This window comes from Cornus florida, unplaced genomic scaffold (assembly GCF_030987335.1).
Source record: "Cornus florida cultivar Cherokee Brave unplaced genomic scaffold, ASM3098733v1 CherokeeBrave_3.0.0_Hap2_Chr04, whole genome shotgun sequence".
NCBI classification, from domain to species: domain Eukaryota; kingdom Viridiplantae; phylum Streptophyta; class Magnoliopsida; order Cornales; family Cornaceae; genus Cornus; species Cornus florida.
The window spans coordinates 38,695,874-38,719,830 of NW_026775574.1; the positions used below are offsets into that span (position 1 = coordinate 38,695,874).

Here is a 23,957-nt window from a genome sequence, read left to right on the forward strand (position 1 = left end):
AAAAGAGACAATCCCCCTGCAAACATCCTCCTCCCTAACCAGAACCTCCCCATCAATAGTAATCCTCCCAATGTGATAGCCTCTCTTATTAGCATTTGCAAGCCGATGGAAAAACTTAGTATTCTTGTCGCCTTCTTTAAGCCACAAGGCTCTAGATTTCGGCCTCCAAGAGATTTCTTCCGACATTGCAATCTCAGCAATCTCCTTTTGGCACGCATCCCTCCTACTTTTCTGACCCTTATCAATGCTACCCATACCTCCCTGCCTATTAATCTCAGCAATCTCCGCAAAGGCACTATTCTTCCTCCACTACAGGTTCCCAAACACCTCCTTATTCCACCTTTTTATCTTATGTTTCAATCCCTTAAGCTTTTTCGCAAGAATAAAACTCGGGTTACCATCCACCCTGATACCCTCCCGACAAGACCTCACACATCCCTGGAAATTCTCTGCCTGTAGCCACATATTTTCAAAGCGAAAGGGAGTACTCCTCGTCCTCAATCCACCACAATCAATAGCACAGGAATATGATCAAATGTCGGTCTAGCCAAGTGCCTGAACCACATCCAGAAACTTCTCTTCCTAGTCTCCCGACAGAAGAAAACAATCCAATCGTGACAAATTAGGAGACTCTCTACCACTCCCCCATGTAAACTTAGCTCCCTCCAATGGTAAATCATACAGGTGGTAACCCCCAAACTCCTCCCACAAAATGTGCCTCTCCCCATCCTCAACTGGCCATACACACCAAAAAACATCCAACAAAACCCATCCTCCTCCATGGAAAAAGCACACAAGATAGAAAACCTCCTTCTTCGAAACCCATCTCCTATCCCACATTAGCAAAATACCCCCAAACGTCCCCAAGGCATCTTATCTTCTCATTCTCATCCTCTTCTTTCTTTCTAGTTACTATAAGTTACTACTTGTCCAGCGTCAATTGGTATCAAAGGAAAACGATCAAGTTTAGTTCAAAGCAAAAGATCCGAGTTACCAAACCACTAACCGCAGCCCTTACCCCACCAAACCAAAACCATCAATTGAAGGCTCTACCATCTGCCACCAGCCACAAAACCCAATCTCGCCAAAACCTGAAAGCAAAACAGCAACCATCACGGGAAAACCAAACCCCAACCATTCGCCGAACACCAAAAAAAAAAAAAATAAAATAAAAAAAATAAAAAAAGAAACAACCTTCACCAGCAAATAGCCCTCTCCGAAGGTTCTGTCACCGTCGCTACAATCTCATCGCGCCATCATCGAAAAGTAGTCACTGCAGAACGGCCATTGCCTTTTGCTAGAGTTTGCTGTCCAACTCATCGCTTCATCTTTGCCGAAAGTTCTGATCCTCGCTGCTGGCACTCGCATCACACTAGTTTGCCAAGATCTTTGCAATCGTTATTGTCACCAAAATTTCAGCGAAACTGATTTTGGAAAGTCAACTTTGGATTATCATGATCTTTGCAATATCATTACTGTCACTGAAATTTCAACGCCACTGCTTTTGGAAAGTCAGCTTTGGATTATCGCTTGTGATTTGGAAATATCAGATTTGGAAATCGGAATTGGTTTGGAAATGATAGATTTGGTTTCTTTTATAAACCAGATTTGGCTCGGTCCAAATCAAGTAAAATAGTTTTGCCTAGTCCAGACTCAGCCCAGACTAGAAGAAGAACCAGGCGGGGTCAATAAAAAAAATAAAAAATAAGACTACATATATATGTTTCATAAGACTCAACCTGTAATGTCCCAGATTTTTTTGGAATTTTCTTTTATTTATTTTTCGTGTCTCGTTTGCGTGCCACGCGGGCCTCGAGGGCCGTTTAGGTCATTTTCTCAAGCGGGGATTTTAGAAATGCAATTTTTATTATTTTAAGCCAATTGCAAGTGACGGGATTATTTTCAGATTTTTTTTTCGAAAGTCGGGATGACTTTCGGCCTCTAGAACTTGTCCCCGGTTTTACCATTTTCATTGAGCGGCGTTATTGGCATTTCACACACTTATATATATACATATGTCTATACATTGAGGAAGATATTTTGGGGATGTAGATGTCATTGCATTGGATGAGTAAGGGCAAATGAGTAACTTTGCTTAGAATTAGTAATCACCCAAACGTTGACAAGTGGCACACTTGGGACCATGGGGTCATTTGGAAGACAAGCCAAGCCCTCCTCATTTCCCCCCATTTCGGCCATCTCTATTCTCTCTCTAAACTTTTCTCTCTCTGTATATCTACGTATACATATATCTTCCATGTTCAAGCCATGATTGAGAGGGTTAGGGTGGAATTTTAAAGAAGACCAAGAAATGAGTTTTGTTCCACTTGGCAGGAGCTTCATTTTGGGACCATTGTTGCTAGGGTTTGGAGAATTTCGAATTTAGGGGCTAGCTTAAGGGCTTGTTTGGCTTGCACACTTGAGGTAGGGGTTTCTAATGCCTCAGACTTCGTCTTTCATTGAGCATCTATGCTTTGATTTCCCTTAATTTTCACTCTTGAATGTGAAATTGTGAGTACGATGATATGTGTATCAAGATGTGATGAAAGCATGCTATTATGTGATGTATAAAGTGCTTTCCTTTCCATGCTAATTCAGTGTTTACCATTGACTAGTTGAAGAATTGCTTAATTGTGCCAAGGTGCTAGCATGATTGTGTTGATATAATTTCCATGATGAGCATGCTTGTAGTTGGTTTATGGAGAATGTCATGCTTGTGCTTTATTTCTAGAAATGCTATCTTTATGTCATTGTTGCATATGAATGAGATTGAAATCAAATTGATGAAATTGAATTACATGCATGGCATGGTGGGAAAATTGAATGAGAAGGGGCATGAAATGGATTTTTATAAAAAGAACCGGATTTCGAGAATCCGGTGCTAAGTCGACCTAGAGGGAGCGTGTGCCCGTTTTGGACGTGTAAAGTCGATTACTAGGTGCCAAAATGGTTGCCTGATTTGGAACCAGGGATAGTTAATCAATCTCGCCTCGATAAAGTCGGTTAGCAGTTTTCGATGTGAATGAGGGTCGGTAAAGACCAAGTTTGGGGACGGTTGTGCATTACATTACATTTCCATGCAAAATTATGATAAATTGTATAAATGTCGTTGATGAGGTTGATTTGTGATTTAAATGCTATAGAATCCAATAAGTATGATCCCGGTTTCTCTTAATCCCCAATGTGTGTTGTATGGCTTAAGGGAGTCCAAAGTTGGCGCCTTAGGCATCTTCTATTGAGCCTCCATGCTTACCCCTTCCTTTAACATTTTTCAGGCCTTGGCAAGGACATGGTTGATGACGTACCTTCACAAGTGTAGTTGATGTCGTTAGAATCATCATTTGTAAATTTTTGTAATCAATGCTAGCGATGATGACCAATTTTGTATAAGGACTATAAATTGGTTATTTTGTGTAAAGTATTGTAATTTTAGTCTTCAAGGCCTTAGCTATGTAATCGTAACCTTTTGAATTACTCTTGGTACATTTTGTACATGTATGTGACGATAATGATGTGTACGTTCATGTTAAACCGATTATATAAGTTTCGTAATGATTAGAAATTAATTATGAAAATTTTGAAATGAAGAGAAGCAAATTATATTTTTTTTTAAAAACGATGTATGATGTTAGTCGTTTAATTAGTGTTCGTGAGTTGGGACGGGTATTTTAAAGTCCAAATGACCAAAGTGTAGCCTGGGAATGTGAACAGAGTCAAAGGAGGTATGGAATGAAAATTACATTTTCCCATTTTTGGCCCAAAAACACTATTCACCAGCAAGTCGTTGAATGGACGACCGGTAGCCAGAAGTGGCTACTGGTCATCACTTATCATGCGGGCGCCATGTGCCCCTCATGCGCACGCCGGGTTGTCCAAGGGTGCTGGACGACCGGTGGCTACCGGTCATCGTACCCATACTTAACCATATTTTCCCCCTTTTCTTGCATTTCAATGCCGGACTTCGACGCATCATAACGTTCTCATTTCAAACCCGAATAGACTCGTTCTTGAGTCTAAGTTGAACGTTTTTAAGCCCTCTTTCCCATGGTATGAGTTTCGTCCTGTAATTTTTACCTAAAAGAACCATTTTACCCTTATCAACTGTAAGGCCCCGAAATGAGCCCGAACTCGGAGCTAAGTTACTTTTATGATCCAAAATAGCTAGAAATGACCAATGTGACCTCGTCATGACTCATAACGCGTATGGGAGTGAAATGACCATTTTGCCCTTAAGTGTCCTTGGGTTCGAGTAAGGACCCAATTAGCGATTCAAGCCCCTGGGTTCGGGTCGTTACACAGCCCAAAGGTTGTTCATCTTATCCTCATTATGCTTCATATGATTCACATTATTCTTGCAAATGATATACTTCCCACCCTTCACATGCTCCTCATCATTCCTATAATTCATCCAAATCATATACTTCTCTCCCTTCACACTCCTTATCGTTCCTACCAGTCATATAATGCATACGATTCTTATGATTCTTACTATTCCTACCAGTCATATGATGCACATCATTCTTACCACTACTACCCTGTATTAGAACAAAAGTTTCAAAAGACAAAACATAGATTTGACAGAATTGACAGGAGTGTGGTTGATTTAAAGGAATCTCTGGACCAATTGCGTGTGGGTTTTGGTTCCCAAATGAAGGAAATGGCTAATGAGCTTTGAGAATTAGTACAATTTGTTAAGCAATGTGAGCTGAGTAACACCTCTTCAAGGGAAGAAATTTCTATTGGAAATGGATTGATTACAATATTTGGTTAATGACAACAAAACGCCTGGTGAGTTTTCAAATGAAGAAACTGAGCAAAAAGTGACTGATTTTTCCTCTCTTGAAAGCCATGCTCATTTATCGTCTTCGAATGAAGAAATTGAACAGAAGATTACACAAATTTCATCTCTTGCGATATATGAAGAAATTGAAGAAAGCGTGATAGAGCTGTCTTCTCCAACAGCTTTATCTTTTGTTACAGATGTTCATCCTATAGATTTTGTTGTTGGGAATAAAGTTGAAGAACGTGGAATTGAATTCAGCTTTGATTTGGTTGAAGAGAAAACACTTAATCATGTTGCCCTTAGTGAGCCAAGCAATTCTAAACTCATTACTGGATGCATTCTTTGGGGTTGGTACTTTTGTTCTAACTCTTCGGAGAAGAGTTTTTCTAAGCGGAGGAGAATTGATGGAGAACAAGGCGCAACTCAAGAGCTAGAACCACATATGACCCGAACTTATCATTAGAGAAGGGGAAAAGAAAGATAAAATTAGGGATATTAGTAAATTAGGGTTTTTATTTATGGTTATGGTTATTTATAATAATGTTTTGATTTTGGGGGTATTTTAGTACTTTGTTGTTTTAGGGTTTGTTTATGTTTTGCCTATATAAAGGCCCAAATGTAATCAGACAAATCGGTTTTTGGAATATTGAATATTATCGTTTAGTTTGCGAACTCCCTTTGTGTCTCTTCTCCCTCTCAAGCCCAGCTCAGTTTCAGAACCAAAACAGAGTATAATCTGTCCACACTTCAGTCTTTGGAGCAACTTTTGGAGCCATCTTTGTTATGGTAGCTACCTCATACTTTGGTAAAGGTACACATGCTTCCTTGAAAATTGTTCTTAGTACTTTTATCTGTTTATTAAGTCAATAAATTTGCAAAAGGTCCTTGCTTGAATTATAGTCATTTTTGTGTAGACTGACCTTCTGCTACCATGCCCTCTAAATTCTGTCATCACCAATTCTGCACCTGATTTCCACCTTGCAGCAATTCTCATACACTAGTTTGCAACATTCACATGATTTACTTTATTTCCATTTTTGCTTCTTGTGTGAGCATTGCATTAATTTATAATTTGGTTTACTTAAATTTAATTTGAGTCCTATATCGGCATCGTGACAAATAAGAGACAAAATTTTGGTAATGTCGAACCAATGATCTTATGAAAACTTCAACTATTCAATCGCGTCAAGTCTTAGAGTGTAGGTATCCTCCACCTAAGTACTTAAATGTTGTGAATAAAATTGAACCATTCCCTAGCCATGTGAGAAATTGGAAAGAAGATGAGACCTATAACAATGTCTTGACAAGCGTTGCATCAGTTCTCTTAAAGAAAGATGATTGGAGACACACCCATCTATTCCATACACGCCTCCAATGCAGAGATAAAGTTTGTAAAATCATCATTGATAAAGGAAGTTCAATAAATGTAGTGTCAAATTCAGGGGTTGATAGAATGAAGCTTCAACCCGAACCTCATCCAGAGTCATATAGAGTGGCCTGGGTAGAAGAAACTTCCTTGATTGTCTCTGAGAGGTGCTTAGTTCCAATTCAAATGGGTGACTACTCTGGCATGATTTGGTGTGATGTCTTACCTATGAAGGTAGCCCATGTACTTCTTGGTCGCCCATTGATACGTGATTTAAATGTGAATCACTGTTGTAAAGAGAACACGTATACCTTCAAGTATAATGGCAAAAATAATCCCGCAAGACCATTAAAAAGTGACTCTAAGGCACAATATAGGCCCTCTCCTCAGCCTTGTGTTGATGAACTCATGTTAACAACAGAAATGGCAAAAGAAGTTTTACAAATTCCATCTGAAAATGTGTTTAAATATCAATCACCTGAATCTAATGTCCCACGTCATCCCATTCTAGATAATCATGTAGAGGATGTTAGAATTCATGATTCACACACTTCCACTGTTTCAGGTAGGGACGTTAAGTATGCAGGCTATTTTTGGAAAACACTTTGGGCATCTTTGGCCACTAGTTTGAAACTTTCCTTTGCATTTTGTCCTGACAAAAAATTTGAGGTTGTTAATCACGGTATAGGAAAGTTGGTTAGTTATCTTGTAAGAGTGCCCTTAAACACTTCGGACTTTTTGTTCTCTATTGTGGAGTTTGCATAAAATATAGCTTGGTCAATTGGTCTGGAAGTTGTTCTTTTGAGATTATACCTCTGATTTTCCTTCTCCAGCCCATTAACTTTATTTTGTTGCCTCCGCATCCTTGTTCATTTGAAATCTCTGATTCCTTTGTCGAGTCATGCCGATATACGACGACAAATTACTTTGAGTAATAAAAATTATGAATTTATTGCATATGCTCATATTAGGAATCAGAAGTTCATTAATGGAGATTATGTTTTTATTTGAGAATCACCAAAACCTTCTAACTCCTTTGAGACTTTGCAAGCCCAAATCAATCGATATCTCCACATCACTCCCAATTACGGACCTTATGCACACTTATTTGACTTGACATCGGATAATAGTATTAGTCCAATTTTTCATGTGAAGTATTTGATGCCTAACTGACGTACCTTTGAGCCTCTTAAGTGCTATCATTAGTTTGTGCTTCTCCAGGTGGAATTACATTTTCTTCAGCAGCATCACTTGTCCTCCCTTCATGTCAACTATGGCATTTGAATTCGATTAAGGATATTATTAACAGTCAGAGTGAGTCACAATGGATGTATTATCCGGCTTCAAATGTTTCATGGATTACAGATGAGTCTTACCGTGTTGATTCGAGCTATTTCGAGCAATACTTCACGCTTTACTCTTCGGGGAAGAGTTCTTCTCCGCTGAGGAGAATTGATGGGGAACGAGCTATAATGGTTTTCATGGATGATGAGTCTCACATGTTCAAGCTCTAATTTTGGAAAAGGGCAAAAGAAAGATAGAATTAGGGATTTTAGTAAATTAGGGTTTTACTTATGCGTATGGTTATTTTTAGTACTGTTTTAATTTCAAGGATATTTTAGGATTTTATTATACAGGGTTTTGTTATGATTTTGCCTATCTAAAGGCTCCTTTGTAATATGAGAATTCAGTTTTTGAGAAATTGAATATTATTGTTGAGTTTGCGAACTCCCTTTGTGTCCTTCTCCCTCCTTGTTCTTGTTGTTCTTAATCCCTCCGTCTATCTATCCTACCTCCTACCTCCTTCAGTCTGATTTCTCACCCCCTTCGTCTGTCCTCTCATCACTTTCTTCTCGGCTTATCTCATCTTCTCATTATCATCCCTTGCTTTCCTTCTGGTTACTATCTTTTAGTATCTGAATACTATTAGAGACTACTTGTCCTGCGTCATAGACAAACACTCATACACAAGGTACATACAGAGGATACATCATTGACTGTAGATTTTTGTGAGTTTATGTGAGTGCATATATTTTTCTTTTATTTTATCATACTTAGTTTTGGAGAGTGTATACAGTTTAATCCACAGAGAAGCAAATTCGTGATTCACTAGTGGCTAAGACTGATTCATTAGAGAAACAGATTCGTAAGGAGCAGATGTTATTGATGAGCAAAGCAATGTTTGGAGACTTTTCGAGGAGAAAGTTTGGAGTCTTCTGTATCAAGGAGGTAATAGATGTTCGAAGGTTACTCAACTATTAACCAAGGTTGTAGTCCATCTTTCTTGATAGTGAATTAGTTTGCATGGACAAGGTCCTGTGGTTTTTCCTTTCCCTTTCGGAGGGTTTTTCATGTAAAAATCTAGTGTTCATCATTAACTGCTTTATTGCAGTTAATTTTGTGGATTGCATGATTTTTCATTCTTCTAGCTTATTTTGATTAATAAATTTGTTAGTTCTTGTTACGACAAGCCCCAACAACCAAGAACAAGTCACGAATCACAATAGAAAAGCAAACACGCCACACACAATGAACACAAAGATTTACGTGGTTAGGCTTAAGAGGCCTACGTTCATGGTGAGGATCCGGCAAACGATTTCACTATGCAAAAATCGAGAGATTACAAGTTTCAGCCTCCCAAACCCTAGTTCTTGCTCTCTCTCTTTCCTGCGATTTTCACTGTCTCTTGCTATCCCACTCCAAACCCTAAGGCCCCGTTTGGCATGTGTTTTGTTTTTGCTGTTTTTGTTTTTAGGCTGCTACAGTGTCGATTTTGGCAACAAAAGCATGTTTGGTGCGGCCTTACATTATTTTACACAGTACTAAAACACTTCGTGAACAGTGGCCCAAAACCAAAACACCAAAAAGTTGTTTTTTCTTGTTTTGACAACTGTTCATGGCCCAAAACCATATTTTGCATGTTTCTGTTTCCGATATTTCCACAGCAAAACATCATTCCCAAACATGCTTTCGATTTTTTTCCAAAACACTCCTACAGCAGAAACACTATTTCTATTTTAGCCAAAAATAAAACGCCTAAAACAAAGCGCATGCCAAACAAGTCCTAAGCGCCCTTATATACTGGGCTACAAGAGAGTACTAAACAAGGCCCACAACCCGCAAGCGGAAAAAAAATATATATATATAGATCAAAAAAATTTCTCAGGGGCACTTTTCAGGTCACAACGCGACCCGGGCTAAAACAAAATTCGGGCCACAGCATCACAGTTCTATTTCAATTCAAAAATCAGTCAAAACAGTTAAATTGTTCTACAACACCCCCCTCTAGGTCTAAATCAGTAGACCTTACACAACTCTCTATCAGAGCCTCGGGTTCCAGACTTCCAGTCCGTAGTCTTTAGTACTATCAGTTATGATAATCCAGTCCAGCGACAACTATTAAATTTGTCTTTCTATAGGTACTCAGCCATGTATAGTAACTGCACAGTGCTGATGTCATGGGGCTGAAATCATTTGTCATGGACTTATTTGTAGCACAAAATACGGATAATTAATAATCGGTATAAATGATTAATGCATCAAAGAATTCATGCCTTTCATTTAAACAGATAAGTATGCCTGAAGCTTCTTTACATAGTAATAGCTAGTGACAGACAGTATGTTTTTATCCTTCTCCGTTTTATGTTTTGACTCTACTAGGAGCTGCTCCAAATTGTTTAATTCTCTGTTTCCCATTTTCTACTCCGGAATCTCCGTTGACATGGAACATAAGAAAAACCAATTGAATGATACATAAATAATTATAGTATAAGAGCAAGATATCATAGCACATGCCTTCAAATCACCTGATGGGTAATTGGTTTGAAACCTGAACTATAAGCTCCATTGGGGCTGCATGAATAAAAAACAAGTTTAAATTAAGAAAGGATAAAAATTAAGAAAGAACATTGACTTAAGCACGCGTTCAACTAAGCAATGATAGAATCTATATTCAAAGATTGTGCTGCAAACTCAATATTTTGTCAATCTAATAGGATCCTAGGCCAAGGGCACAATGGCCTCCCAACAAATGTAAATCAGGGATTAGAAACAGTGCAGTTAAAAACACTCAGGATGAATGGCACATTTGAGTCACGTATCTTTTATTCAAACTGAAATGCCATTGAAACCAAAGAATTACAGAAACTGACCTCAACTAAAACTAGGATCATTATATAGATAAGCAAGAATCCTGACCAGCATATACTAAGGCCCTGTTTGGTTCAGCATTCTGGGAAAAGTCTTTAGTTTTTGCATAATAGAAATCAGAAAACGGAAAGACGGTTTTTTGAAAACTGTAATATGACACATTGAGTTAAAAAGGACTGGTTCATAAAATAGTCTTTCACAATTGTCCTGGAAATATTTACTGTTTCAAAGTTCTAGATAATTTGTTTTTAAAGAATTGCACCAACACAGGCCACATTTTTCAACAGCATTAAAAAAGTGGACATTTTGAGGAAAGTTGATGACTATCGCTAAAATAAACATATAAATAAAATAACCACATGATTTATCTACTTTGGCATGCCCAAAAAAAAAGATTTGTATACATTTTATATAATGATGGCTATCAACAAGCAACACAAACTAGAAATGATTTACAAGGGAAATACTGCAGATACATGGAGACAAAAAATCATCATTAATTTAAAAGTCTCACGTACTGCATTCTATGATAAAAGGTAAAGGTAGACAATGAAGATCAGTTGAGCCTGACGACATTCATCAATTGGAATAATAGAAACAACCAATAAAATTTATCAACTATTGAAAACCACAATGTGGGATCGTGCAAAATGTATTGGACTACAATAAGTAACAAAAAGGAACAAAAAATAAATTCAATGTTGACGAGCTGCCAAATAATGTTTTTTGCTGCCATAGTTTGTGGGCTGCCAAATGAAAACAAATCCATGATCCTGCAAAGTTTGAAGCAAACTTTTTTCTTTTTCTTTTTTTAAAAAAAAAATTCAAATTAATAAAAACTATAATTTATTGATGACTACGAAAATTTAGAAAATCACAAGATGCTTACAGTAACAAAAGTGCAGGTGCATGATGCATATTTTCTTAATGTGGGAAACCCATAATTGGAGGTTCCATAATCTAGGTTTTGCAGATCTTATAATCTGAATGTACACTTTAAAGTGGAAGAAGAAGAACCTTCTATAATCAGGAATTCCACACTCTGTGCTTATTCCAGCACCGGTCAAAACCACAAGCTTGGTACTGCATGGTGGTATATAGCCAATATAACAGAAAATGGTCAGAAATAATTACAAGATAATAAAATGACTGAATTCCATTGCCAAAGAGAACTTAAAATGCACTATGAAACCATATAAATAAAGCTATAGCTTTGGGAATATCAGAATATCTTTTGTTGACCTCTGATCAAAGAATTGGTACAAAAGGTTCACATCTTTCATGCCTGGAGGATCTGATTCAGGAACCAACTTCTTGTCCCTCAAAAAGATTGGAGACGTTTTATTTTTATTTTCCGGCGAAGTGCCAGGAACTGAGATCCTGCATGTTGTTTGTACAGACTTTACTGAGCCCTGAAAAGATACGACTCTAGTCACTCTGCTTGAAGATTGCCAGCTTTTGCTACTTGACAGAACAGTATCTGTACACAAGTTTAAATCGACAGAGTGTCAATCAGGCTAAACTGTGATGCTGAAGACATAAGTATGTAGAATAAGAAGACTTGCCATTCATTATAGTCCCAAGCAGGTCCCTCGCATTTTTAAAAGTCTGCATGTTCAGATAGCAGAGAAGGTTGTTAAAGGGTTCCAAATTGAACAGAAAAATGGTTTGGCATCAATGTTTTTGTGGCTAACCCAAAAAAAGCAATCTGATACTGACATATCCAAAATTATTAGTTTAGATAGTTGAAAATTTTACACTCTCAACCATCATAGAATGGTCATTGACTCAGTGCACCATTACAAGCTCAAGAATATCTATCATCCATTAACAACTACCAGAGTTATATTGAATATATATATACATATATATATATATTGCGAATCTCAAATTAATATTGGTCCTAGCCTCGGCTGGTGTAACCTATTAACAAATACCATAGCTATGTTAAATTAATATACATTCTGACAAACATTTCAAAATTAAAATGTGGCTGATCCTAACATTAGCCAGGGCAATGTACCCTATTTCTTTTATGCTAGTCTTAATTTAAGATCATAAGTGGGCGTATCTGCGATGCTAACCATGTAAAGAAACTAAGAAAGTCGTGCATGACTGTTCTCTTTGTTCAAATTCTCTCCAACTCAAATTTTTTGCTTCATTTTAAATATAATTTCCTTAAAATAAAATCTAATTATACCAATTATATGGGAAGGTTCATTTTCAAAAGATTTTTAGCTTTTTATTTTAATTTTCACCATAGTCAAAATATTGATGCTATAATGGGCAAGAGAAGTCTAATTCGCTCACTCCAATCATTTTTTCCAGAATAGATATTACTACTCATATATACACACACAGAGAAGCATATATGGGTTAGGTTAATTTCACTCAGAAAAAATAAATAATCATTCATATTTGCATGACAGATTGGGAATTCTAAATTCTCAAATTTGGTATTTTCAAGAATTTGAGAGAGAGCGAGAAGACTTACCGACATGAAAGGTCGATAATAAGGCATTCGCATCGCCATGATTATTTGGTTTTGGCTTTGGCTCTGGTTTGTGTCTGTGTGTCCTCTCCTTGTCTCAACATTGAACACATCGTTTATTGCCTGCAAAATTAGGAACAGTAGATTTCTTCTTCCACGTTGCCTATTTCTCTACCGTTTAAAACTATGAATAAATGCGCTCTCTCTCTCTCTCTCTCTCTTTCTCACACACACCACACACGGTTTTGTATCAACGGAGTCATCCCTCCTACCATGCTAACACTCCAATGCAAAATATTATTTTTTTTTATACCAAAACTATATTTTGAGAGGACTATCAAAATAAAAAGAACTGTCAAAATATTATATTTTAGTAATTTTAGTAATGCTTTTCATTCAAAATATTATTTAGAGTGTATTATTTTCATCTGCATGATATATTTTGATAAACGCTATGGTATGATAAAAAAGAGACATCTCCAAAATTTTTTAGAGGTGTGGGTATATGGCAATACTTTTGACCATCTAAAGATATGAAAAGTCTTTTGAGAACTAATTAGAGTGTATTATTTTCATCCACATACTATATTTTGATTTTGAGAGGGCATTAGAGATGCTCTAACCGGCTAATATGGTTTAATTTCAAATGCACACATAGCGTACAATTACAAACTCAGGAAAGTGATAATTAAACACAATAAATTTTGGGGTGATATTAGCACTCCATTTGTCCTCGATTGCACTCCATTTATTTTTTTTTTTTAAAGGAATTGACAAGAAAATACTTAAATTTATAAATGTGCCATCTCTTATTTTATAATATTATAACTACCCTTTATACAATTTTAACTATTTTTTTTACCATATTTACTTCATTTACTATTTTCTTTCTGTGTTCTACTTTCTTTCTTTTTCTTTTTTTCCTCGAAGTCCTCTCAAAGATGATAATTTAATTCATACTAATAATTTTATTTTTGGCCTATAAAAGAGATAATTTATTTAATAGTGACCTTTTCATTTTTTTTTTTTTTTTGTACAATCAAAACAAATAAGTTTTGCAACAAAGGTAACCTTTTTTCTGTCAGAAAAGGTAATTTTTTTTTTTTTTTTTTTTTGGGTAATTTTTTATGAGTCTGTCAAAAGACATAATATATTTAATAAAAATAACCTATTTTTGGGAGTTATCAAAATAGATAATTTATTCAATAGAGATAATTTTTGGGAGGCAATATTGGCACTCCATTTTTTTACACTTGCACTACAATCTTAAATGAAACGGCAATTCAAACCTTAACTTTACCACTAAATGGTTATTAAACCTTAACTTTACAACTAAATGGTTATTAAATTTTAAATGACACAACAACCCTTTCAGATTTCCTCTCCTTATCTCTAATATTTAATTTTTTAGATCGGTTTGACAAGAAAGAAAAAAAAAAATTGAATCACAAGACCCAAAAAAAAAAAATGTGAATAAATTGCTTCTTTTAACCGAACCCAAAAAAAAAAAAAAGGTAAACATTAAAAAAAATTATCTCTTTTGACAGGAATAAAAACCGCCCCAAAAATTATATTTATTAAAGAAATTATCTCTTTTGTCTAGATTCAAAAAGATATATATGAAAAAAGAGGATTCAAAAAAATTATCTCTTTTCATAAGATTCAAAAAATAAAAGGTTATTTTTTGTTGAATAAATTATTTCTTTTGATGGCCCCCATAAAAAATTAGCAAACAAAATTATGTTGAATAAATTACCTTTTTGACCGGATCAAAAAAAAAAAAGAAAAGTAAACATTAAAAAAAATATATCTCTTTTGATAGGAAGAAAATCCCCCCAAAAATTATATTTATTAAAGAAATTATCTCTTTCGTCAAGATTAAAAAAAAAAGTTGAAAAAAAGAGGATTCAAAAAAAATAGGAAAGTGATAATTAAGCACCATCTCTGATTTCCTTATTTATAACTTTCCTAATTTTGTAATTGCAGAGTATATGTGTATTTGTAATTGGACCCCATTAGCGGTCGGTAGGAATCTACTCACCGGTGAGTAGGCAAGTCTTGTCCTATATCTACGGTCTCATGTGTAATTTCCATGTGGCTAGGGCTGCAAATGAACTGAAAGGTTTATTAACATCTCGGGCTCGACTCGTTAAGGGCTCGTTCATTAAGTAAACGAGCCGAACTCAAACTCAATTTATAGGCTCGTTTAATAAACCTCGAGCTCAATTAGCTCGAGCAGTGTTGAGCTCGGCTCTTGAACAAAGCTCGTTTAGGCTCGTGAACAAGCCCGTTAATAATAGGCTCATATGTATTTTCATTTTATTATGTTTAAAGGTTTAGCCCATACAATATATTAGTTAAGCCCAACTCACTTACTTTCATTAATCGGACCAACTGTAAGTAGCCCATCATCACATTTAATCTATCCCAGCAATTGATTTTGGTACTCATAAGTGATAAGAATAAAACCCTAAAGCTAGAAAACTGCAGCCGTATCATCTTCACAACTCCACCGCATAACCCACTAGAAGCCCTCATAATCAATACAGCTCGCTCCATCTCTTTCTTTTAATCCGATTAACTCCAATGTATAATCCATTGGTAGCCCTCCATAAGCCACTCATCTCTCTTGAATAGATCTTAAGGTGGAGCTATGGTGGAAACCTTGTAAGATCTAATTTTATGTTGAAAATTTGTTTTTTATTTGTTCTTTCTTTTCTGTATTTCTTCTTTTTGAAAATTGAGATTAAGGCTGCAAATGAACCAAGTTGTTCACGAATAACTTGGCTCGATGGCTCGGGCTTATTCGTTAAGTAAACAAGTCAAGCTCGAGCTCAATTTCTAGGCTCGTTTAATAAATGAGCCGAGCTTGAACAGTGTTGGGCTCAGCTCGTATAGACTCATGAACAAGCTCTTTTAGGCTCATGAATAAGCTCGTTAATAATTGGCTCATACGTAATTTCATTTTATTATGTTTAAAGGTTTAACCCATACAATATATTAGTTTAGCCCAACTCAGTTACTTTCATTAATCAGGCCTAAGTGTTAGTAGCTTATCATCACATTTAATTTATCTTAGTCATTGATTTTGGTACTCTTACGTGATAAGAATAAAACCTTAAAGCTAGAAGACTACAGCCGTATCATCTTCACAGCTCCACCGCAGAACCCACCGAAAGCCCTCAAAATCAATACACTCGCTCCATCTCTTAATCTGATTAACTCCAACGTATAATCCGTTGGCAGCCCTCCACAAGCTACTCATCTTTATTAAATGGATCATAAGGTAGAGCTATATGTGATACCCTCGAATTTTCACGTGTAGAGTGGTCAGACCCACACCCGAAAACCTAGAGATATCAAAACAATTAGGTAATAAACGAACACATAATACAACAGGAATATAATAAAATAAAAACTAACACCGAAAAGGGAAAACTAAAATAATAAATAAGTCTCAAATCCTTTTATATAAAAAATCTCCAATGTACAACTCAAGAATTCGAACATCATGGACCCCTAATGAAACCCATAACTAAATTAACATCCAAGTCTACTGAATAATAAATAAACAAGCTAAATAATCCAAATGAAGAAGAACTCATACGTCAATGACTCTAGAGAGTGAAGATGAATGCTCTCTGATCAGCACGAACAACCTCTAAGACTGGAACCAATAGGCACCTGAAAAATATAACAAAGGTGGGTCAAAACCTTAGAACAAGTTTTTTCTACAGTAACCCAATTAGAGATCTGATAAGTGATACATCCTTAACCAATTCATGCAATATCTACATAGTCGATAGATATATATATACACACACACTATGGACTCTCACTAGACTATAAGGAAGTCTCAACCGGATAGTGGGTATCTCATAAATAAAAACAATGGCACACGAGATGGTCAAGAGTCCTATTCTATCAGGGCACACACATCTCCTATATCCAGCTACCCATCTCTGCAGGCAATATATGCTTCAGTTCTAACCACTGATCCCGAGACCTTAAGCTCGTATCAAGGTTCACACGTATAATATATATATATATATAACATCATCAACAAAGCCATATCTAACAATGGCACAATGTAGTGTGTCTTGACTTATTAGCTAGCCCACCTACTCATCAAACATCAAAGCCATATCTAACAATGGCATACAATATAAAGGAGCCTATCTTATTAGATATCTCAATGATCCCATCACTAATATTCATCAATATTATCATGATTGCATAATTAATAAATCAAAATGGTATAAGTGAGTCTTAGACTTATTAGTTAGCTCACGTGGTTCCACCACACATACATGCATACATAAGTCTCATCAATATCATCTCTATCAACGGTACAACAAACATATACAGTTAAGGATCATATTTTAGATCACCCACATGTCAATATATATGATTATAGTCGTAAACCAGATTAATACATTTATGATCGCATTTTAAGCATCATAAAGGAATAATAAATAATTTATTAATTGATTTAATCCTTTCTCTAATCCTCCTCCTCCTAACCATATCTATTCACAATACAACATATAGTGCAGCCCTAGACCATGTCTCTAGATCATAGATATTTCAACAATTAAAGATAAAAATCATAAATTAAATAATACATTTAATTCCTTAATTTAAATATTTTAAAAGATTAATTTAACTTATTAATTACTTAATCTTTTCCATAAGTCACAAAGCCTAAGAGTTTGATGCCAATTTCATGCAATTAAATCATAGAACTCTGATCCCGAAGCCTTAGAACATGTTTAGGGCTTAAAAAAATCAAATCGGGGTCATTCGGAGTCAATTTGGGCAAATCTGGTCAATAGTGCTCAAGCACTATCAGTGCTTGAGCACTGGTTTTATCAACAAACACATATAAACACATAAATAATAAATCTTAATTTAATTTAAATTATAGAAACAGGTTTAATTCATCTGTTTAAATCCCCTAAAGTCAAGTTAAAGATGTACAGAATAACGGATAAAAGGGGAAGAGTAAAACATAAAACTTGCTTCAGGTTTTTGGATTAAAAACCAATCTCCAAGTTTTCTTTAATCGCTCTGGTCTTTTTCTCCAATTCCGGCAACCCTTGTCACCTTCATTGTCTTTTCCGGTCACCTTCTTATTCATCTTTTCTCCCTCTCTCTATCATTCTCTATATCTTTGCCTCTCTTTGCAACTCACTTGAAAACCAAAACCCTCTAACACAACTAATACACACACACACACACGCACCAAATAACCCTAGTCCTAATATTAATTGAACTAATAAGATAATAAATATAATTATATAATACATATAAAATATATATGTATATACATATATATTATATGTGTTTTATTATTATTACATACTATTTATATATATATATATATATATATATATATATATATATATATATATATATACACACACACACACACAACCATGGCCTTAAACCTATTTAGCTTATCCAAGCCTTCTCCTCCATAGTCCAAGATGAAACATTTGGCCAACTACTTAGTCCTTTGGTCTAACCCAATACAATTAAAATAAATAAAATAATGAAATATACCTAACAATTGATTAATAAACAATTTAATACATTAAACACATAAACAACAATAGCAATGACACACAAGTAATTAAATTAAATAAAAAAAACATTAGTTAAATAACCAAACCAACATACCAATTAAATTAAATAAATAATTAAATAATCTCACAATCAAATAATTAAATAATCCCGCAATCAAATGAAATAAATTCCAAGCAATCCAATTAAATCAATTAAATTAAATAAATGAATTCTTTGAAAATTATTGGAATCACATTCTTCTCCCCCCTCCCCCCAAAACAAAGGAATTCCGTCATTGGAATTCACAAAACTCTGAATTACTTTTCTAAATTCGTTTTCTGTTCTCAAGTGGACTCGACCTTTGTGTATAGGCTCCACTGAACACAAACATATTAAATAATCGTCTAGCATTGCACATAGTTCCTATCAAGAACTCGAGAAGAATACTACACATATGTTTCATCTAAAAACAACTCGATCTACCCAACATATATGCTGGTAACATTTCACATCTTTGCAAATTTCGCAACATATAAGCACGAAAATCGCTATACACACAACACAAATGATTAGATAGTGCTAATCTATTGGCTATTGCCTCGATCGATAAGCAAAATCCGGAATGATTTATGTAATGAGTAATAATCATCCTTCTTTCTGAAATCACAGTGCTCCCTTCTTGGGAAACACTTCAAATAAGTTGATTCTCAATACTCAACCTCTAATATGCGAGCTCAACAATTTACTTAATTCTTCTATTGTCGCCGAACAACGCGCTTACAGTCTCTAATAAGAGTAATTCCATTCTGATGTGCCTGTACTGTAACCAAGATCTGATAATATTGCTTTATCTCTAATACAACCTAACAAATAAGATGTCTGCACTATTTACTTTATAAAACCTTAAACGTTGCTACATTAATGTTCTTTTGCCAATCATCGCTACAGGCAACTTCGAAAAGAGAAGTGAATACTTCCAATTGTCTGCAAAGTCAATGATATATGCCTTAAGCATATATCCAAGATATGGTTAATTCTCTTGATCGGTCCCTTCATTTAGGGATATGAAGCAGTGCTAAGACATACTCTGCACTGAAAATCTTTGAGAAACCAATTCGAAATAGAAATTCTTTATCCACTATAATGGACAATGACATACTATAGAACATCACCGTCTCTGCAATGTCCAGCTAATATAAAACTCTAAAGTGAACACTACTTGAACTAATGTTAATAAGTGAACTTTGTAAATTCACCAATTGTGGTCTATATGGAATTATAATTTTGATTCAATGTAAATAATCTCTTCATCTTGTTTATGCGATTATACTTTTATCTCTTCTTTAGTTTATGAAGCGGCTGTAATATCCACACCATTTCTATTGATTGGTACCAACCACCTGCCAGCTATTATACTTTGACAACAACGATGATTATTGTTATCATCATGTCTGCTCAATAGATCTGACACTTTACATATTAATATATCTTGTCCTTTCTAAATTCACCAAATGACTAACAATTTTAGACTTAATCATCACAACTTTTCTCAAAACAGTCGTTATGAACCACTAGTCCTTTCTTGTACTTCAGACCCTATCTGAGTTACTTGAATAAGAGAGAACATATCATAGAGCCAACTCCAATACTTAAGTTGACTTTAAATCACCTTGTGATTAATAATATGTTTCACTATACCTATATCATAACCTTATCATATAACTCATTAACTGACTGAAAAACTATTCGTGTACCAGCAGTTGAGGTCATCTATGTCCGTATTTGGTTCTACTAGAATATACTTGATGAAAAATGAAGAATCCTTCAAAACTTGTATCCACCCATCATATCTCGTAATCAGTTCCCTTTATATGGATTGATACTACAAACCATGGTAGAATCTAACTACTTGTAAGCTTTCTTAAAAGTAATGTTTCTCACTACGTACGGTGATACCACTACTACGAACTCTAAATTATAAATTGGTTAATTAAGCGCATAAATCTTGAGTTTACAAAACACGCTCTGCATAACCCTACAAAGAAGTATCAATTGGAATCTCATACCAATCACTATTCCAAAAAGTGGCCAAAATAATAATAAGAGCTTACTCATACTTCAGCTTATCAAAAGTCAACTAACAAAGATCATTCCATGCAAATGTGCACCCTTCTTGTCATATAGTGCAATGACCTGGTCATTTTCCTTTTTTCCGGCATTTTTCTTTTTCGTGTAACCTTAGGGTTTTGGAGACCCGAGGTAGGGTTTTGAGTTCGGTTTTGTGCTCAGATTTGATTTCCGACTTCACGTGCATCCACTTCATTTAATTTCCATGAAATGCATAGTCTTACTTTTGTGGAAAAGTATGCTACTTGTTTGCTTTTCCCGTAGGGGTATGGATGCATAGTTTCTTCAGAAATATTTTTGCTTTACGTGGTGCTTTGCGTAATTTATTTTTCTTGAGATATTTGTCTTAGGGGCCATTTTGCAATTTATTTTGTGAGATATTTTGGGGAGCGACCTTTTTGCAATTTCTAGAAAGTGTGACAAGTGTCACACCCTTATTGGTCCACTTATGGGCTTATAGTGGTGACACTTAGAAGTCTTGGATGATGACATGTGGAGGGTGAGGATTCACCCACTTGTTGGCCTAGGATTGGAACACTTGGTGGCTTGTGATGAAGACAAGTGTAGGGCTTAGATTAAGCCATGTGAGGGAGCTTAGGATGATGACAAGTGGAAGGCCTAGATTAAGTCTTGTGTGTGTGTGTGAGAGAGAGAGAGGTGGTGTTGGTGTGTGTCTGTTTGGCTATCAAAGCCTTTCCCACTAATTTATCTCTTTCCTCACAAAACCTCTCTAGCCACCATTGTTAAACCTTTAAACCTAGCCTCCATTTTTTGATTTTGGACTTCTTCCTCTCACCTTTTGAGCTTAGACCTTGGGAGATAAACCTTCCTCTCTTCCTCCTCTACAACATTTTTTCTTAGTTTCACCATTTGAGTTCATTTGCCTTGGATTCTAAAGCTTGTTTAGTCTAGTGAGGTAGGGGATTGTTGTATGTTTATTTCCTTTATGTTTTTAAGGTTGTCTATATGTTGTATACATGCTTGTTGTGTTATAGGATTGCATTTAGATGATGATTCTATATACTTGGCTTAGGTTTTGATGATATTGGTGTGGTTCGAGCACCTTGTTGCAAAAAGAGTGTAGTGTGGCCAAGTTTAAATTTAGAGATTGCCACTACCACTTCTAACTATAAATATAACTAGGGTGAGTAGGGATCGTCCCAAGGGAAATGGAGTGTATTTAGCTTGGAAATCAATGTTGGATTAGTAGGTCGAGTGATCAAAGATGTTTTGATTGGTTAATTAAACTACAATGTCAACTAAATGGATGCAAGGTAAAGCAATTGAAGTAGAATGAAATGTAGAGAATATAAGAGAGGGATCTTGGGACTTAGAGGTTACCACTAAACATCACCTTCCTCGACACTTAATGTGTAATGGATACGGGGGATTATATATTGCAATACTAGTGTGTGTCATTGATTGAATCAACAAACATAGATGACTAAATAAGTATACATTGTCTAACCAAACTAGTGAATAGCACAACATATCAAGTTAAGCCATTATTCCTTCCTTTAAGTCCACAATCAATGCACATCATCAAATTAGAGAAATATACTACTTGCATTCATGAGTATAGAATATCAAACAACAAGCATGGATTGTCTACCTATCTAAGAAAGTAAGGCAACTACACTACAACTAAGCTAGTGACATGAAGATTAAACTAATTAAACTAAGGGTGTGGCACAATCCATCAAGAAATAAGTATGAACCATCAAATAAACATCAAGAGTATTCCATTTAAGCACCATGCCTTGACCATCACTAGATTCATAGCATTAACACACATAGACATGCATCAATGTCACAAAACCTAGAGACAAACACATGAACATTTATTCTAACATACATAGACATATAAATAGAATGAAATGATCAATTGGAAGTATTAAACTACACAAATCATTGTAGAAACAAGATTCATATATATGTTAAATGTCAAGACAAGAACTACAATACAAATCCCCTCAAATTACAAAACATCAAAGTCTAAAAGGCATGCTTAGGGCTATCTTTAGCCCCAAGAGAATGGTTTAGCCACTTATTGATGTAGTCACCAAACCCTCAAGGGCTATCTCCATGGTAGGAATGATTTTCTTCTCCTTGATGGAAACCTTAGATGAGTGGAAGAACTCCCAAATGGTGTGTGTTTCTCTAATCTCTAGACTCCTTTAACCTCTCTTGTCTATGGTTACTCTCTAAAATTGTATATGTAAATGGCCCAAAATCTTTATATAGGTAGCTCAAATGTCATACCCAATGGCCAGACCATGTGCACTAGGACCTCCCAATGATTACACCACGAGCACACCTTTTAATTGGTTGGAACTCTATTTTTCTCGCACTTGAGGAGATTCGATCGATCCTAAGGGTGGTTAGATCGATAGAACTATGGCAGCGCCTTTTTGGAAAAATGACAAATCCGAGATATTTTTGGGATATTTTGAGAAAAGGACAAAAGTGGTAGGTGGGGATAAGATAAAAAATGTCCGATCGATCAAAGTAATGTTAGATCGATCGAAGAGGGAAATTTCCTGAGGATAAAGATAAGACGCTCGATCCATCTTAGCATGTTTGGAACGATCACTGTGAGATCGATCAGAGCTTGGTTCGATCGATCGATCGAAGAATGCTGTTTTCCACCACTTTGCTTCCACTTTGCTCCTTTCTTCCACTAAGTTTGAGATTGCATCTTTTATGCTCTAATTCAGCTGAATTAACTTATTTTGAGGATAAGTGTCTGAAAAGGGAAATAACACGAAATTAGACTAAAATGGAAAAATAAGATAGAATAAAGTCCTAGAACGTTTAAGTTTAAGGGGTTTAAATACGCACTTTTCAGTGCTTATCACACCCCCAAACTTAAATATTGCTAGTCCCTAGCAATGAACTACAAAGTAAAGAAATGAAATAAACAGCTATACAACTATGAACTATAAAGCAATAAATGGATAATGCCACTTTCGTAGGGAACATGATTGCATTTAGCACATGCAACATGTGACGGCCTTGGTTTTTCAAGCCAGTGCGTCATGTAATGACCTAAAATGGATTCAGAATGTAGAAGCAAAAATAGAAACAAGGTCTCTAGGAATATACGATATCCCTAAGACGCCAAGGTGACCTTTCATGAAGTCACGGAACTCAAAAGAATCAAATGCAAAAGCTAAGATTATAAAATGGGAATGGTACTTGACCAGCGGTAAAATGGTCTTTTCAAATAAAACTAGATGTGACTGAGCATACCATTAGATAGACAAGGAAAAATTAATAAATCTAGACTCAAAAATTACTTGATTCGGAGTCCGGATGAAGAAGATATGAAACGTCAAAGTTTCTAAAAAACCAACTTTTGGGTATCAAATCAGTGCGGCAAGGGTACTTGACAAGGAGTAAACTAGATGCAACTGAGCAAACCGTTAGATAGAAAAGCAAAAATTAATAAACTTAGACTCAAAAATCATTTG

The 23,957-nt window shown here is 35.5% G+C and overlaps 1 protein-coding gene across 6 annotated transcripts in view; it reads right to left on the reverse strand.

Annotated features, from left to right (window-relative positions):
* LOC132303167 (NAD-dependent protein deacylase SRT2) overlaps nt 1–13,007 on the reverse strand; it is a 55,269-nt gene extending 42,262 nt beyond the window's left edge. For 4 of the 6 annotated variants that reach the window (XR_009481101.1, XR_009481100.1, XM_059800319.1 and 1 more), the window contains exons 1-5: nt 12,793–13,007; nt 11,864–11,906; nt 11,541–11,778; nt 11,316–11,381; nt 9,956–10,001 (exon numbers count right to left, since the gene is read on the reverse strand). Coding sequence is in view for 4 of the 6 variants with exons in the window: in XM_059800319.1 (XP_059656302.1) it covers nt 9,956–10,001; nt 11,316–11,381; nt 11,541–11,778; nt 11,864–11,906; nt 12,793–12,831 (432 nt within the window). In the remaining 2 variants the exon portion in view is untranslated. The remainder of the gene's footprint in view (nt 1–9,955; nt 10,002–11,315; nt 11,382–11,540; nt 11,779–11,863; nt 11,907–12,792) is intronic. The other 2 variants (XM_059800317.1, XM_059800316.1) reach the window with 1 other exon arrangement.
* Nucleotides 13,008–23,957: the final 10,950 nt, after the last annotated feature.